This window comes from Neomonachus schauinslandi, chromosome 3 (assembly GCF_002201575.2).
Source record: "Neomonachus schauinslandi chromosome 3, ASM220157v2, whole genome shotgun sequence".
NCBI lineage: Eukaryota > Metazoa > Chordata > Mammalia > Carnivora > Phocidae > Neomonachus > Neomonachus schauinslandi.
In genome coordinates, this window is record NC_058405.1 from 131910137 (window position 1) to 131928757 (window position 18621).

At 40.4% G+C, this 18621-nt stretch overlaps 1 protein-coding gene across 1 annotated transcript in view; it reads left to right on the forward strand.

The window, feature by feature from the left end:
* The first annotated feature begins 12215 nt into the window (after positions 1–12215).
* MYO3B (myosin IIIB) overlaps positions 12216–18621 on the forward strand; it is a 389493-nt gene continuing 383087 nt past the window's right edge. Inside the window, exons 1-3 of the mRNA XM_044913613.1 lie at positions 12216–12238; positions 15163–15346; positions 16054–16188. Coding sequence (XP_044769548.1) covers positions 12216–12238; positions 15163–15346; positions 16054–16188 — 342 coding nt within the window. The remainder of the gene's footprint in view (positions 12239–15162; positions 15347–16053; positions 16189–18621) is intronic.

Consider the following 18621-nt stretch of genomic DNA (forward strand, 5'->3'; position numbering starts at 1 on the left):
TACAGGTCATGAAAAGAGTATCTAGTGGTGATATTCCTCTTGTCCAGCTAGCAGATTTTTCCAAGATGTAATAATAAATAATACATTTTGTGCTTCCTATTTGCTGGGACTACCATACAACTTAAAGTGGTGAGTACTTTCATTATTTTCACTTTATGGATGAAGAGACAGAGGCACAGAAGGGTTGAACATTTCTTCCCTTGCCAACATGGCTACTAAGTGTAAAAGCTAGGATTTGATCAAACTCAGGACTAGAGACCATGTTCTTTACCTTATTTTTCACTGCTTCTCACTCCGTATGTGCATGAATGAAGCTGTTGGGAAAGAAATGAAAAGGAATGGTTGTCAGTTGACTAACTTCCTCCGTAGCAGCATGAGGGGTCCAAAGATAGATTGTGCTGGGCGTTCTTCTCACCTCTTTGGTGGAAGTAATTCTTTTGCTCCAGCCAGATGTGGTCAGGACTCATGAATTCCCTCTCCAGATGCCCATGGCCCCTCTGTAGTGCCTTCTTACCTGGAAGCAGTGTGGGGAGATGTCTTTGGTTGTCACAATGTAAGGGGGCTGGTACATAATGAGCTGGGACACACAATCCTGAAATATATGGAACAGCCCTGCACAATGATGGGCTTTCTTGTTGAAATGCCCAAAGTGTCTCCATTATTTTTTTCTTTCTTGAATGTCTTTCGCACAATCCCCACTCCACTAATCCAAGGCATATACTTTCTTCAAGGATCAGCTGAAGTCATTGCTTTGAGACTCCAAAATTCAGCACTCCCTGTTCAACTACACTCAATCTCTTCCTTTGTTTCACAAATGTTTGTTGAGTGACAGCTGATGTAAAAAAAAAAAAAGAGGCGACTCATATGAATTAAACAGTCTCTGCCTTTAAGGTGCTTGGGACCTCATTTGGCAGTTGAGGTTTATTCATAGAGTGACACCACAGGCCAGCTTATCATATATGAGCACTACAGAGTTTCAGAGGAAAAGGAGCTGCCTATTTGTAGGAGGGATAAGGGAACATGAGCTGGCTCTTGAAGGGCTGGTAGGAATCGTGATTAATGGATATGGTGGAATGAACACTCCTGATGGTAGAAATCATTTGGACAAAATTACAGAGGTACAGACATCCAAGGATGATTCAGGAAATGACAAGGGGTTTGGTTGAAATTCATCATAAGCTTGATACAGGGAAATGAAAGGAGTTTTAAGACAGGAAAGGAAGGTTGCATTTAGGTTGCTGAGGTCTTAAATATCTGACTGAAGAATTTGGACTGTAATTAATTTAGCAATAGGAAGCCATCGCAGGTTACTTGTTTAAGTGAGGTTGTGATATGAATGAATCAGTGGTTGTGTATGTTCATCTGCAATGATATTTATAGTTAAGAGTGGTTATGAATTGGAATGGTGGGATTTTGAGTGTTGTAGCATTTTTCTTTTTCCTCATTTTCTTAGCGCTCTATGAAAATACAGCTTTTTTTTTTTTTTTAAAGATGTTATTTATTTGAGAGAGAGAGAATGAGAGACAGAGAGCACGAGAGGGAAGAGGGTCAGAGGGAGAAGCAGACCCCCCGCTGAGCAGGGAGCCCAATGTGGGACTCGATCCCGGGACTCCAGGATCATGACCTGAGCCAAAGGCAGTCGCTTAACCAACTGAGCCACCCAGGCGCCCTAGCTGTTGTTTTTTAATTAGGAAAACCTTACTGGTTCTTTTTTTTTTTTTTTAAGATTTTATTTATTTGAGAGAGAGAATGAGATAGAGAGAGAGCATGAGATGGGGGAGGGTCAGAGGGAGAAGCAGACTCCCTACTGAGCAGGGAGCCCGATGCGGGACTCGATCCTGGGACTCCAGGATCATGACCTGAGCCGAAGGCAGTCGCTTAACCAACTGAGCCACCCAGGCGCCCACCTTACTGGTTCTTAAAGTTCTGGTTTTTAATCTTGTATTCAACAAGCATTTATTGAGCACTTATTATACAATGGGCATTTGCCTATGAGGCATAAAAAATTATGAAGGCATGGCCCCTGTTCTCTAGGAGCCCACTGGTAGAGAGGACCAACATGTGAACAGTAAATGTCAGGTAATGTGGTTAACTGCTAGAAAAGAGTACGTGATACAGTGAGAGGCCATAAAGGAAAGGTCACCTCTAATAGGAAGATTAGGAAAGGCCTCCTAGAAGAGATGGCATCTAAGCTGTACTTGAATGGGTTCTGTGCAGCCTTGTGTAGGTAGGTTCTGTTTGTTAGAAGAGATGGCTTCTAACCTGTACTTGAGTGGCTTCTATGTAGCCTTGTGCAGGTAGGTTCTGTTTGTTAAGAAGTTAGTTCCTAAAAATGGGTCTAGTCTCTTACCAGCCTTTACCATTGTATCACACACTTGCTTATATGTTAATTTGGAATTATACTGTAGTTTGTTCATGCTTATATGGTGTTTTCTTTTTTGATGTGTCTCTGGGTGTTTATTATATTTAATATTTGTGCAAATTTCCCCTTCCTCTAAACTTCCAGTGTTCACTTTTCTGATTTCTTTTTTAAAAGTTATTCTCTAGGTTTAAAAGCATTCTTCTATGATTTGTAATTCATACAGAGCTTACTATAACATTTAGGCAAAATATTATGAATAATATATTCAGATGGAAATCTTCATCATAAATTTTCTTACAAGTAGAAAATGTTGCTGGACGAGTTTCTATTTAAATCATACTTGCTAGGCTTGACTGACTGCAGGAGTTCACAGGGTACATGCTTCAGATTGCTTTGTTTTCAGCACGGTAAGGCAGCACCTCCACTATGGAATAATGCAAGGTATTCAAAAAGGGTACAGGCCAGGCTCCTTTGGGGGTTGTTAGGAATTAAAACTAGCTTGTGAGGGACTTAAATTGGCTTGTGAGAAGAGGCAGCTTCTTAGAAGACTGCAGTAGGAAATTTCATGGATGTACAAGGACAGACAAAGCTCAGCAGGCCTCAGAGGGCCTGGATTTAGAATTGGTAGGGAACCCACTGGCCAGTCCTCTTTTTAGCATGGTCCTTTTGGTTTCTTCCTTCTCTGCTTTCCTCTGCTTCTCAGGTGGGCTTCTATAGCTTCACGTGGTTTCTGTTCTCCCATGACCTCAGCAGGCATCTGGGCCAGGATGACCTCCTCTGTAGAGATCTCTTATTTGCTTAAAAAAATTATTTAACTTTCAAAATAATATAATACTTGCCCTAGCCAAAACAAACAAAAAGAATAAATAGTATAGAAAGGTCTAAATTTTCTAAAAATTATATTAATCTCTCCCTTTTCTAATTTCTCTGACTCCTGGTACCTCTTCCTAAAGTTTAAGAGTTTTTTTTTGTAGCTTTCTGGAAAATACATTTATAAAGATACACATAGGGGCGCCTGGGTGGCTCAGTTGGTTAAGTGACTGCCTTCGGCTCAGGTCATGATCCTGGAGTCCCGGGATCGAGTCCCGCATCGGACTCCCTGCTCAGCGGGGAGTCTGCTTCTTCCTCTGACCCTCCTCCCTCTCATGCTCTCTGTCTTTCATTCTCTCTCTCTCAAATAAATAAATAAAATCTTTAAAAAAAAATTAAAAAAAAAAAGATACACATATATAGACACACATAAACATACACATAAAATAGCTACACACGTAAATATTCTTTTTATTTACACAAAAGTTATCATCTTTACATACTGTTCAATACTTTTTAAAAACCATAATTGTTTATTTTGTTATTTTTTCCATATTAATTGACACAAAATTTTTTTTCTTTCTTTAAATGGTTACATGTGGTTAGATAGTACTTAATTTTATGTAATTACTATGATTTATTACGTGATCTTTTTATAATGATGGACCTTAAGGTTGTATCTGGTTTTCTATTACAAACAATGCTACAATGAACATCCTTGTATATTTATCTAGTAGAAGTTTAAACTTTTACATTTGTTCTGTGATCAATTAAAGTTAATTTTTGTATATGAGAGGAAAAGGAGTTTCCTCTTTTCTTTCTGTATATGGCTGTACAATTGTTTCAGCACTGTTTATTGAAAAGTTTTCCTTTCTAGTAATACAGAAATATGATTGATTTTAAAATACTGAACTTGTATTTTATAATTTTGATAAATTCACTAATTCTAGCAGCCTTATTGTAAATGCCATCAGATTTTTTATGTAGATGAACATGTCATCTGCGCATAAAGTCCATTTGTTTCTTCCTTTCTAATCTCCAATCTGGATGATTTTAATTTCTTTTTGTTGCCTTATTGCACTGGCTCCCCCACAATGTTAAACAGAGGTGGTGAGAGCAGACATTCTTGCCTTGTTCTTAATCTTAAGGTGAAAGCATTCAATTTTTCACCATTAAGACGTGATGTTAACTCTAGGTTTTTTGTAGATGCCTTTATCAAGTTGAAGAAGTACATGTTTATTTCTGCTTTGCTGAGCATTTTTTTTTTTTTAAAGATTTTATTTATTTGACAGAGAGAGAGACAGCAAGAGAGGGAACACAAACAGGGGGAGTGGGAGAGGGAGAAGCAGGCTTCCCGCAGAGCAGGGAGCCCGATGCGGGGCTCGATCCCAGGACCTGAGATCATGACCTGAGCCGAAGGCAGTCGCTTACCGACTGAGCCACCCAGGTGCCCCTGCTGAGCATTTTTTAAAAAATCCTGAGTGGATGTTGAATTTTGTCAAGTGTTTTCTGTATCTCTTGAGGTGATCATATGGTTTTTATTTTTTAGTCTGTTAAGATGATGAATCTAAATTTCCTTCTCTGATTAAAATTAAATTTAAAATTAAAAAGTACTTGAAAAGAAGTTTTATGTTATATCTATATAGGTATCTATAACTATACCTATATAGATATGTGTATCTATATATCTGATGGGTGAGCCATATTGATTGTATTGTATATATTTCTTATTAATATTTTGTCTTTTTCTGTCATGGTTGGCTGTGTCTGTTACTATTATTGTGTTTTGTTGGTTTCTTCTAGGGTTTTTTTTTTTAAATGAATTTCAACACTTTGTTTTTGGTGATGAAAGATTTATAACATGTATAAGCACATTATTGACTTAAACTCTGGTGATTCTAATAGTGTGTAGAATATTTCCTGGTACATAGTAATTGCCTAAGTATTATTACTGAATGTATAATTAACCCTTTATGTTCTTTAATAGTTTTTGCCTTGAATTTGCTCTTTTCTGATATTAAAATTATGAATTTTTTTCTTTTTCCTTACCATTTTCCTGGTTTATCTTTGATGTCCTTTTTATTTTTAACCTTAATGAGTTATAAACAGTCTCTTGGAGAGTTTATTTTAGATGTGGATCTCTAAAGATTTGGTTTGTTCTGTATTTTGGCCTCATTAAGAAATATATTTATTATAGGATGAATACATCTTAATTTACATTATATTTTCTGTTTTTATTTTATCTTATTTTTTAAATTTTTAAAAGATTTTATTTATTTCCTTGAGAGAGGGAGAGACCGCGCAAGCAAGCGTGTGGGAGGGGCAAAGGGAGAGGGACAAGCAGGCTCCCCCTGAGCAGGGTGCCAAGGATCATGACCTGAACTGAAGGCAGACGCTCAACGACTGAGCCACCCAGGACCCCTATACTTTCTGTTTTTAATGATTCCTCCATCCCTACCCCAAACTCATCTCTTACCCATGGATTGTCTTTTCTTTGTATGGTGTATGTATGTGTCAAATATGAATAAGTGTACTTTTTTATGAAAATGTCAAAAATTTGTAGTCTATCTTTTGGTCTTTTAGAGATTTCTTTTATAAATTTACATAGTGGTTTTAACCTCTACTTATCAATTTATCAATTATCTGTCGACTACTTACTGAGATGGATAAGAAAATTATCATACACACTTTGGCCTTATTTTTGCTAATATTGTTATTTTACTTGGTTAACTTTATAATTTCAAATAGTATACTTAAGTCTCAATTTCTTGATTTATCATCTTTAGAAGTAAAGAAATGTGAGGAAATTCTATCTTTATTTTTTCCTCTACCTCTCCCCAAACTGTTGAATTTGGTTTATTATTACTTTTTATTGTTGAAATGTGTAACATGACCAGTATGAAATAAATGTACCTCATGCTGTTGTTTAACCTAATTTCTAAATGTATATAGGTTCATTTCTCCCTATCAGAGTTTTTACTAGAGCTCCACATTTATCTCTTGGTTTTCTGGATTTGGGGCTCAAGTCTCACGGAGTCATTGAGCTGTTCTGTGTCTGAAAATGTCTGTTGTCTTTATACTTGAACAACAGTTTGGCTAAATAAAAAATATTTGTTCAAACTTTTTTCTCCTTCAGAACTTTGTACACATGGATTATGTATTTTCTTGTATTGAGTATTGAGTATTGCTGTGGAGGGAAGCCTGAGCTTTTGTTCTATTTTGTTGCTTTTTGTTTTGTTTTGGGGGGTGAGTGTGTGTCTATATTGGTTCTCTGTAACTGAAAAATTCTCTCTCTGCTGTGATATTCAGTAACTATATCAGGAAATATCTGTCTCTCTAAGACCTATTCATATTCATTCATCCCTGATGTAGGCATTAGGCATTAGGTGCAATCATGGTTGGTGGATACTGATTTTGCTATTCTTTCTGAAATATTATTTCAAGTGCTGAGCTAGGGTCATCTCACCTGGCAGGAGGCATCTTCCTGCATATCTTTGGAAATGCAATTTGTTTTAGAACAGAACCTGGTTATTCTACTTCCTTTTAATGACCCACGGAGCCTAGTTTTGAGTGATTATGCAATAGTTTCTTAATAAATTCTTATTGAATATATAAGTGAATGAGCCTTGATTCATTTCCCTGCTGTTAATTCTCCCTCTCTGATTACTTCTTTTTAAATAGGGAGTGTTGCTGAGGTTTTTCAGCATTTTGTCCACTCACCATCTTCCAAACCCACCATGCTCTGGGAGAAGAGACAGCTTGGTTGAGTACAGCAGTGACTGGGATCTTCCATCTCTCACTTTCCCTGAATGTTACTTTTCAAAGATTATGGCATGAAATTTTGTCATTTCTTTTATTTAATTACTGCTACTATATTTTTGTTTTGTTTGCTGGATTTCAACTTTTTGTTGTTAACATTGTTCATTCACTTAGTTTTAAGGCAAGTCAATACCTGACTTCACTGTTCCATCTTGCCCCAGAAGTCATAAGGGTTTTCTAAACAAGTTTAGAACCTCAAAAGCAGAGCTGAGTTTGTTATTCTTACCTATATTTGTCGTAGAACCTAATCAGGGCTTGCATACAATGAGCATTCAGAAACTACTTACTGAATGCACAGCAATAAATTTTATGGTAATTTTGTCTAATCTATGACCTATTATTGAAAGAAGGGGAGATGGTGTACAACCACTTGGAATTACCAGGTCTAGTTTTTGATTAATCCAAAGAAGTGACAGGCAAAGCAAAAGGAAAGAGCCATAGGACATGGAAGAAATGGCCACACTTCATAATGAGGATGTTTAGTGCTCACTTCAACCCTGGAGGAACTGAGCTCATCTATTTGTTTTTGACCCCATGTGGATGTCAGCTCTTAGAGCCTCTGAAAAGACACAGGTGAATGAACAGGGAATTTATCAAGAGCATTTTCCTCCTTTGGATTAGTTTTTTTTTTTTTTTCCTTCTTCAGTAAACACATCAGTTTTAAGGGCACCTTGTGAAATTTGTTCCATGGTTTCCTTTTATTGCCAGAGTCAAAGCTCACCTTAGACTATTCTTCATTTTCCTCCTAGGCCTTTCATCAGCTGCATAGGGGCCACCCACCCAGTTAGTTAGTACGCATTTCTCTCTTCTTTCATGTGACTCTCTGTTTTTAGCCTGGGCAGATTCAACTTTATGCCATTGGGCAGTTTCTTTTTCAGGGACATGATGAAAAAGATTATAGATCGTTGTGGTGATGAATCTTTTTGTTCATTTCAGTGTCTGTAAATTGATGTTCCTTCTTTTTTCTTCAGGAAGAAAGAACAGGAGTTGGATGGACAGAAGAAGGTCACTTGCCTTCTTCTGCCTATTGATTTTCCTCTGCCGTTCAGTGGTTCATTAGTTCCTCCTAACTATAGTTCTGTATTTAACGGCAGTTTGGGCTGAGACATCAGCCACAGAGAAGAACTGACTGTGCTTCAGTCAGCTAGAGGGGGAATGAGAAGGTGACTTTCTGACAGTATGAGTATGGGTGCTTTATTATGAATTTCTGGAGTGTGTTTTCATTGGTTAAAGGTTTATTGTTTCTTACATGAATAAAGTGTTAGCCTACATGAGACTTTGAGACTTTTTAGAATATTATCAAGGGTGGTGGTGGGGAAACTCTTCAGGGAGACAGGGTTGACCAGGTGTATAAATTCCAGAATCTACACTGACATTCATTAGTTAAACTGAATTTTAAAAACTTTTTATTCTGGAAATTGAAAAAACATACAAAAGTAAACAATATAATCATGAACCTCCCATGTACTCAGCTTCAGTAATTACCACTCATGGCCAATGTTCTGTCATGTATGCCCCTTCTTATTTTTTCCTCATATTGTTGCATCTGTAAATATTTCAGAGTGTATTCCTAAAAGATAAGGAATCTTTTTTTTTAAAGATTTTGTTTGTTTATTTGGGGGGGCACGAGAGGTGCGGAGGGGCAGAGAGAGAAGCAGAAGCAGACTCCCCACTGAGCAGGGAGCCCGATGGGACTTGATCCCAGGACCCTGGGATGATGACCTGAGCAGAAGGCAGATGCTTAACCGACTGAGCCACTCAGGCACTCTGATAAGGAACCTTTTAAAAAACATAACCACAAATACAATTATAACAACTAAAACAAAATTAGCAATGCTTCCTTAATAATCATTAAATAATCAGTGATCTGAGTGTCTTTAAATGTTATAATTTAATGTCTGGTTTTTTTGTGAATCCACACTTTATTTCACAGTTGACATGTATTTTAAGCCTTTTTTAACCCCGAGGTTATCCTTCTCAATTTATTTTTATTTGCAACTTATTTTTTGAAGAAATTGGATCATTTGTCTTGGAGAGTTTCTTGGAGAGATTTAGAGTCTGGATTTTGCTTATTGTACACAGATGGTATTCTAACTTGTGCTCTGCCTTTTTTTTATTGAAATATAGTTGACACACAATGTTACATTAGTTTCAGAGGTACAACATAGTGATTGGCAGTTCTATGTATTATGATGTGGTTATCCTGCCCTTTTTTATTCCTGTAAATTGGTAATTCAGAAGCTTGATGAGATTCAGGTTTAATTTTTTTGGCAGTACCATTTCTTAGGTAGCAGGACGTTCAGGAAGCCTAATGCCTGACTTTGTGTATGTGTGTGAAATTAAAAATCTATGGAATCATCTTTGACAAAACCTAACTATGGAATATTCTGTGGCTTATTTTTTAAAGTATGTTGTCTGCTGATGAATGAAACCCAAACTCCTGAGGAAGTCTAAACATTCAATCCTGATAAGATAAAACAACAGCTGTGCTATTAGTTTACAGTCATATGTGAAACACCTCACCACAGTGTGATGTGTAACCTGGGCAAGCCACCCCTCTCTGGTGGTAAGAGGGATCTGGAACTGAGCTGCTTGCTCTCTGGTGGTGTGAGACCTGCCCCTGCTGTTAACAGCAAGCAGAGGCCAGGTTTGGTCCGTTAGTACTTATCAACAGAAAGAATATTCTCAACCACCGTAAGGAGACGGGGCTTCTGCCCTCTAGGAGTTTGCCTTCTCAAAACAAAACAAAACAAGAAAAAGACAATTGTTCTTAACTTCCAAGGGACTGTGTTACCACAAGGATAAAGTCTCTTACTAAATCAGTTAATCAATCAATCTCTCTCTCTCTGCTTAAATAATGAGAAGTTTCGCTGTCTCCTAGATAATTGGCTAATCATGTATGACAAAGATAGGAAAATATTCCTTTAATATGATATAACCCCTTTTCACACAATGCAAAAACAAAGATTGTTCGAGTCTTTATTTTTTTAATTTTTTATTTATTTTTAAGATTTTATTTATTTATTTGACAGAGAGCGAGACAGCGAGAGAGGGAACACAAGCAGGGCGAGTGGGAGAGGGAGAAGCAGGCTTCCCACTGAGGAGAGAGCCCGATGCGGGGCTCGATCCCAGGACCACGGGATCATGACCTGAGCCGAAGACAGATGATTAACAACTGAGCCACCCAGGCACCCCTGAGTCTTTACTTTAGAGCAACTGCACACATAGACATGTCCAGGCTAATAGGACTTCTGAGTGGTTTGTAAACTGCTCAAGCCTACCTTGTGCTGACAAATGTATACTTTCTTCTGCCAAGACAGACTAGTCCTGTTTGTCTTTCAAAGAGAGTAGCCTGTATAATCTGAGTTTTGTAGCCTCATGAAGGTATCCCTTCATTTCAAGTCCAAATAAATGACGGGGGCCCCATTTCAGGGATTGCAGGAAGCTCAGGTGCCTCTGCAGGGACTTCTGAGGTTCTGCAGAGTCCTGAGGTCTCAGGTTCATCTCTTCAATCCAAACCACCCCTGGCTCTTCTTTGCTCAATCCTGGCTATATCCATGAGGTCCAGCTCTGTCTGTCATGCCCCAGACCCAGACATAGGCAGAAGTGCAGTCTCCCCCAAGGTTAACATTCTGACAAGGAGCAGCTTTTTGGCTCTCAGAAGGGCTATTCCAGCTGCCTCCCCAGGGCAGATTATCACCACCTCTGCTGTATAAGCAGCCACTGTTTGGGCTGACTGTTTTTAATCAATCATCAGAGTGTTGATAGAGTCAGGTATTGATTTTAAAGAGAGAAGGACTGGCAACCCTGTTATTGTGCATCTGTTCTGTTACACCTTTATTTAACCTTGTCTCTTGATGCCCAGATGGACGTGATGGGCATGGCGGTAGAACGTGGTCCTCCCTCTGTTCACCCATCATTGGTGCTAACTGTAGATGAGTCCCTCTAGGTGAGTTATTTTTGTTCTGGGGGGGAGCAGAGATTGCCATCCATTAGGTTCATGAGGCATTTAGCCTCCATGTGATTGAGAGTATTCCCACCACAGAACTTTTAAATATTTGATGCAGTTGGTCGGACAGTACCATTGTTAACCAGCTGACTCCCTCCATTCTCTTCTGTGGAACAAGGATCACAGGATCAGGCCCAGGGAGGCCTGGATTCCCATTCTTGCATTGCCTGTAAACAGTCGTGACACCAATCTGGGTTTTATTTTCTTCATCTGTAAAATGGGAGTGTACTAGTTTGCTAGGGCTGCCATGACAAAATTCCCCAGGCTGGGTGGCTCAAACAACAGAAATGTATTTCCCCACAGTTCTGGAGGCTGAAGTCTGAGATCAGGGTATTGGCAAGGTTGATTCTGTCTCTCTCCTTGGCTTGTACATGACCATCTTCCCTCTGGGTCTTCACATGGTCTTCCCTCTGTATGTCTGTGTCCTAATCCCTTATAAGGATACCAGTCATATTGGATTAGTGCCCAGCATATGAACTCATTTTCCCTTAATTACCTCTGTAAAGGCTCTATCTCTAAATATAGTCATATTCAACATCTAAATTTGGGGAGGATACGATTTAGTACATAACAGGGAGTAAGGGGGGGTGGAGTGGGGGTGCTTGAACAGTGATGTTCTAATAATGCTCTGAAGGGACCTCAGATACTATCTCAGTTTTCCCAGTTCTGAGAGGTTTCCCAGGACATAGGATTTTCAGTGCTAAAGCTGAGGCCGTCCTAGGTGAACCAGGATGGTTAGTCACCCTACATGTCTCCCATGGGGGCACAGGGCTCCCCAGCATGCCTCAGCCAGACCTGAGCTGCTTCTTTCAGCTTAAACATCAGCATCTTCAGGGAGATTGAATTTAACGAAAGGGTTTTTTGACCAAAAATCATTAGAAAACCACTTGATTCAGTGGCCTCTAGGGTCCTCTCCCGATTCCACATTCTGTGATTTAATTTCATTTGCACACACCAAATTCCAGCCATTTGTCTGAAACTATTAACTGATTGGAGTAAAACTAATTTGGTTCTCATTTAGTTCATGGCTAAAAGTGAGATAAAACAAAACAGGAAACTGTGAAGCCTTGCCTATTCTGAAGCAGAACTTGGTACTATGCTTTTATGATGGCAGATGCCCTCTCTGGGCTCTCATTATGCTCACTTTATTCTGTCTCCATCTCCTAATCCTAATAGCAACTCTGTGAAGTGGATTGAATCACCAATAGCGGTTCCATGATGCAGATGAAGAAACCAAGGTACAGAGAGATGAGTAGCCAGTTCACATCTCAGGGTTGGTCAGGGAAGGGCCAGGATCATGCAGACAGTTTGACTTGAGCACTACTGTCAGGACACTGAACCCAGATGTGAGTGTCCCTGCTGGTGGAGGAACAGGGACTGCACTGGCAAATGTAAAGTGATTCCATCTAGCTGATGGGCCAGATTCTTCTCTCCAGGAAGCACATCTCAGTACCCTCCCCAGCAACCCCCAAGCCTGTCTGGCCTTGACCAGTACCCCTGGCTGATCCAACTTTTTGCTGTTGTAGAAGCTAGGCTTGGAACAGTTCTCAAGGTGTTGAGAGGTTTGGGGGATCTCACAATAAAGAACACTGAAACACATAGAAAGTTATTTCCTTGCTCATTCTTTTTCTGGTCTTCTGATGACGTTAAGGAAAACTTAGTGCTTATCTATAATTCCTCTCCATCATTTGATGATCTTTCTCCCCCCCCCTTTTAGAAGATTTTATTTATTTATTTGACAGAGAGAGAGAGACAGCGAGAGAGGGAACACAAGCAGGGGGAGTGGGAGAGGGAGAAGCAGGCTTCCAGCAGAGCAGGGAGCCCGATGCAGGGCTTGATCCCAGGACCCTGGGATCATGACCTGAGCCGAAGGCAGACGCTCAGTGACTGAGCCACCCAGGCGCCTCTATCTCCCTTTTTTTTTTTTTCTTTTCCAGAAAGAGAGAGCACAGACAGGGTAGCAGTATCTGGCTGAACTTTTGAATAACTCTTTATTGTTTCTAGCATAATGTTCTTTTTGCAGCTAATTTTGATGTATGGCAGATGATGCTGGTTTTACATTTAGGGTAGAAATAAAAGTGCCTTTAAAAGACATTTATTAATATGAAAAAGCAAGTAAAAATATGAAAAAGCAAGTAATTTAAACATATTTAATAACTAATAACATAGGTAATGTACAGATGGCAAAAATAGTGAAGCATGTGGTGAGAAAGATTGATTTTATAAAACACTGGCCAGGAGGAAAGGCTGGAGTTTATTCAAATCTTGAAATGAGCAGATGAAAGGAGTTGTTTGGGGTCCAGCCAGTCTTTTGGGGTCAGTTCCTTAGCCCAGGGTGAACCTTGCCTGGGTTCTTGAGTGCTGATTGTAGGCTCATTTGGAGCCTTATGTGCTTGCCAGGTGAGTTCTGGAAAGACAAGTTTTTTTCCAGCATCAACCGCACAGTCAGTGGGATTTTATTTTGTTTTGGTAATGGTTTTCAGTATCTTTGAAATGCCCCCATCACAAAGGGTAGGGATAAAAACTGGATTCTTGTGCCAGGTCAGAAGGCTGCACCTTGGGAGGGCCCTATATAGAAAATAATGAGAATTAGAAGTGCAAATTGGAATGCTCAGGATGAGGCAGAAGTGCTCACTGTGGGTGGCTACCAAGCCACTGTGTGGGGATTGGATGCCATGACTCTCGCTGTTGGAGCCAGATTGGCCCCTCCCCTGTGGTTAGAAACAGACTGGGTTTGGGACCCTTCATCAGGGAGCAACTGAACTTAAAGGGGCTTTTTCATGGGATCAGTCTTGGATGACTTTATTTGCCTGTCAGGCTTGCTGCTGGTATTTAAAATACTTGAACTCCACAGGGCTGAGTTCTTATTAAATAGACAAAGTGAGTTTACAGCTGTTGGGTAACTATTCAGTGTGATTCCCACACTAGGCTATTGCTGTATGGATGGAGTCTGAGCTTGACTAATCCTTGCAAGACCCAAGACCTGGTCAGCAGTGGGTGCTGTACATCGATTGATGCCTGGTAGAGGCATCAAATCCTCCTTCCTAGTAGCTTAGACTTTGACATGGAGGATGGAGACTGGTGTCCAGCGACCATCAGGGAGGCCTGCTCATGGCTACCAGAGCTTGAAGATGTTAGACCTTTAGCTTTCAGACTCTACCCCAGCAGCAACTCTTTGGCCCTTTTGCTCCTTCCTGTAGTGCTTATATAATCTTCTCTTTTAGAATCATGTTTTTTTTGTTTTTGTTTTTGTTTTGTTTTTATTATGTTATGTTAATCACCATACATTACATCATAAGTTTTTGATGTAGTGTTCCATGATTCATTGTTTGTGCATAACACCCAGTGCTCCATGCAGAACGTGCCCTCTTTCATACCCATCACCGGGCTAACCCATCCCCCCACCCCCCTCCCCTCTAGAACCCTCAGTTTATTTCTCAGAGTCCATAGTCTCTCATGGTTTGTCTCCCCCTCCGATTCCCCCCTCTTCATTTTCCCCTTCCTGCTATCTTCTTTTTTTTTTAACATATAATGTATTATTTGTTTCAGAGATACAGGTCTGTGATTCAACAGTCTTACACAATTCACAGCACTCACCCATAGCACACACCCTCCCCAATGTCTATCACCCAGCCACCCCATCCCTCCTACCCCCCACCACTCCAGTAACCCTCAGTTTGTTTCCTGAGATTAAGAATTCCTCATATCAGTGAGATCATATGATTAAAAGATATTTCAGAGTCATGTTGCCCACTCCTCCACCTTCTACCCCCATTACTTAAGAAGGCTTCAAATACCTTTTTTTTTTTTAAATCTACTTAAAAGGGGAAAATAAAAAGAAAAAGTGCCATAACATTGCTAATTAAGAAATAAGAATATTCTTGTTCTGAGGGGAGCTTGGGTGGCTCAGTGGGTTGAGCTTCTGACTTCAGCTCAGGTCATGATTTCAGGGTCCTGGATCCAGCCCTATGTTGGGCTCCCTGCTCAGTGGGGAGTCTGCTTCTCTCTCTCCCTCTGCACCTCCTTCTGCTCATGCTCCCTCGAGCTCTCTCTCTCAAATAAATAAATAAAATCTTTTTTTTAAAAGAATATTCTTGTTTTGAAAGCCCAATGCCCCCAGTCCTGTGATCTGTTGCACATAACAAACTTTTCTCCCCATCAGGAAACATCTGTATGGATTGTTTCATTACAACCCCACAATGCTTGGACTTGAATCACTTCCAGATCCAACTGATACCTGGGAAATTATAGAAACCATAGGTAAAGGCACCTATGGCAAGGTCTACAAGGTAACTAACAAGAGAGATGGGAGCCAGGCTGCAGTAAAAATTTTGGATCCAATCAGTGTAAGTAATGGTAGTAAATTGAAACCACAATATAATTCATTTACATTAAGCTTTCAGCTTCTTTCCTGGTTCTAGGGATGATTTTCATAAAACCTGGCATGAAATTTCAAAATGAGTCATGATTTTTCAGCTCATCTGAAAGAAGGGATTCCATTTGGAGTTAAAAAATTCCTTGAATTTCTGTTTCTTGTCCATTTTACTGTTGTTTTGGTTTTGACCCTCTGGGTTCTTCAAAAGTTATCTTGGAAAGAGTAATGTATTTCACTCCCTTATACAGAGTCTAGTCTCTTTGTAAGTTACAAAGTGTTCTAGACTTGTGGTATTCATTCATCTTCTTTTAGAGCACTGAGCACTTAGGTTATAATGCTGGAAGCTGTCTTGCACAGTGAGGTTATAAAGTGTCCTAAGCTGGGTTGGGTCCCTTCAAGCTACTTCTCCTTAACTACTTTGAAAAATCAGATGTTTTAAAATAAAATAGATATTTGTAATAGTGTTATTAAAGAGGAAAGGATATAATAAAGACATTTTATTAATGTAATAACTAGAAGGTTTTGTTTGGGATGTGAATGTCCATTGTTAGGTATTTTCAAGATACAGTTATGATGACGTAAAAAATATAGAATAAATATGCTTTATTAATGATATCATACCTGTACCCTTCCTCAGATGTTAGACTTAATCCAGCATGCATTTTTTACACTGTGTAGGATATGGATGAAGAGATTGAAGCAGAATACAACATTTTGCAGTTTCTTCCAAATCATCCCAACGTTGTAAAGTTTTATGGGATGTTTTACAAAGCGGATCACTGTGTGGGAGGACAGCTGTGGCTGGTCCTGGAGGTAAGAGGCTCCCGTTGGGTACCCATCCATTTAAACAGAGCACCAGGGACAAGCAGATGCACTGTTGCCTAAATAGTGTAAGATACACATACGAGGAGTTGGTCCCTTCTGTGTGTCACAAGTACCTTACCAGATGTGACTTTCTCCTCCACAGTTCTTATAGGTAGGTTGTGAGCTGAAAATGTTTATGTTTCTCTGCTTCAAAAGTTTAATAATCTTTTCTTCTCATACAGAGTGAATATAGGAATACAGTTTGGAAAAGGTTATTTTCTTCCTTAAACTGGGAATGTGTCATAGAAAACATGTTCCAGTTGATTGTAACTCATTTTCAAAAATTGCTAACGCAAGGTTTACTTGGCTTGGCAAGATTGGATTAGCCCATTCATGTTCATTCATCTTCATCTTAGATTGGGTTCCCTTCAAACAGACTCTGGGCATCACGTGTGGCAGGTTTATCGGAGAGTTCTTACAGGAGCTAGACCTGGGAGGAAGTGGGGAAGGCAGGATTGGGCAAGGGAGACATGGGACGGCAGTGTGCTTGCAACAGAGGCCACTGCCCATTCTCTGGGAGATGGAGAGCTGGGGTGCTCTTGCAGAGCTGTCCTGGATTGTATCTCGGCATCAGCCAGTGGCAGCTGGGTGCCACCTTGGGCAGGGGTGTGACCTAAGGTGAAGCAGTTCCCCGGAGCTGCGGGAGATTCCCAGTGAGAGGTACTGCCGGGAGCTGGGAGCTGGGAGCAGGGAGCAGCCAGGATTCCTGGCAGCATGTGCTCTGAAGCAGGAGCCTGAGAAGAGCGCCACTGTATCCACTGTAATCCTGCCTTTTTCTTCTTTATTAATGGTAATGAATGTGTGTATCTGGATGCAAGAGAGTCAATTCCCTGCAACTCCCATTCCCCATGAGGCTGAAAATGGCAAAGACATAGTGATGGCAATATATGAAATTAGTATATTAGGAGAGGTGGATTGTCTCATGTTCACTAGGCCCACCCTGATTTGTTCTGGATTCCGCTCCTCCGGACGGAGATGCCTCTGTGCCTGACTCCACATATGCAGTCCAGGAGCACAGGTACCACATGTGAAAGCTTAAGAGAGAAGCACTAAACCAGAGGTCAGGCCTCAATACATCTTCTAGCTTCTTGTCCCAATCTTTTGCCTGGCTCCGAGACGGCCTGGGCACAGAACGATATATTATTGGCTGCCATGGCAACTGTGTATGGGGAATTCATTTGTTATATTCAAATGGGGTAATCTGCAGGGAAACCAGTTTGAACATTTCTGTCAAATCAGTTGCCTTCCTCAGACTATAAATATGTAAGGGGTTTTGGTTTTCAGAGATCATCTTTCTATTTGGTTGGCTGGTTGTCATAGAACATATTCTCATAGTACTTCTTTTATATTTTATTATTCCCTACTCCCTCCCTGAGAATATATATTTTATCCTACCAATGAGCTCTAGAATAAATATTAATTTTTAAAATGCCGCTTTTCTTGGGACATGGAAAGTCTTGTTTCTAGGGTCTCTGATTATATTCCTCTTCAGCTCTTTAAGATCTCCATCTTTTAAACCCCGTTGCAATTTCATAATGGAAGTACAGTGACAAAGAAATCTTAGTTTCAGTTCATTTTTACCCCCTGACTGATAAAGGCTCTCTATTCAAACACGGAGAACTGGAATTTCCAGGAATTTTCCAAGGCCTGAAAACGGGCCTCCCCTCGATGTGACCAGGCAGGCAGGTGGCTGCTCATCCCAGTGGCCACCTGGAGAATAAATGCTCTTCCTGACGAGGAGTGATTGAACATCAGCCCCTCAGGCATGGGTAAGGCAGCCAAAAAGGGCTGGGCATGGCCTTGAAAGATGAGAAGGAGCCCAGAACTATGAACTAATAAGCCTCATGCAAATGCTCCTCTCGGACTATCTCTTGCTTTTTCAGGGTGACCACAGGCAGATAATGAGGCTGCCCTGAAATACTAAATTACTCCTATCTCAGTAATACAATGCTGACATTTACGCCTTTTGCAGGTTGTTTTGGCCCATGCCAGAGTTGGTAGTATGCCGAACCAGGTGTCCTTAGTCTTTTTTTGTCCCAGAATGGGCAATCTTTGTCAGGCTGCTGGGTGGTCAGGTGTGTCCAGTGCCTACCATTTGCTTATAGGAAAAGGGAATCCCGGGCTCCTAGAACTGGCCAGAACCTTGGCTTTTCATCAGGTCAGTCTCCTGGTAGTCAGTTGAGGAACAGAGGCCCAGGGAAGAAGTGACTTGTCTGTGGTTACATAAGTTGTTACATGGCGGAACTGGGTGGAGAACCACACTTCAGAACTTTTCTCCCATCACGTGTTGCTACTCCCTGTGGCACTGCCCATAGAGTCCTGGGGAACACAGACTCAGCCTCTCTGGCTGCGATCAAAGCAGTTCCTGGACACACACACACA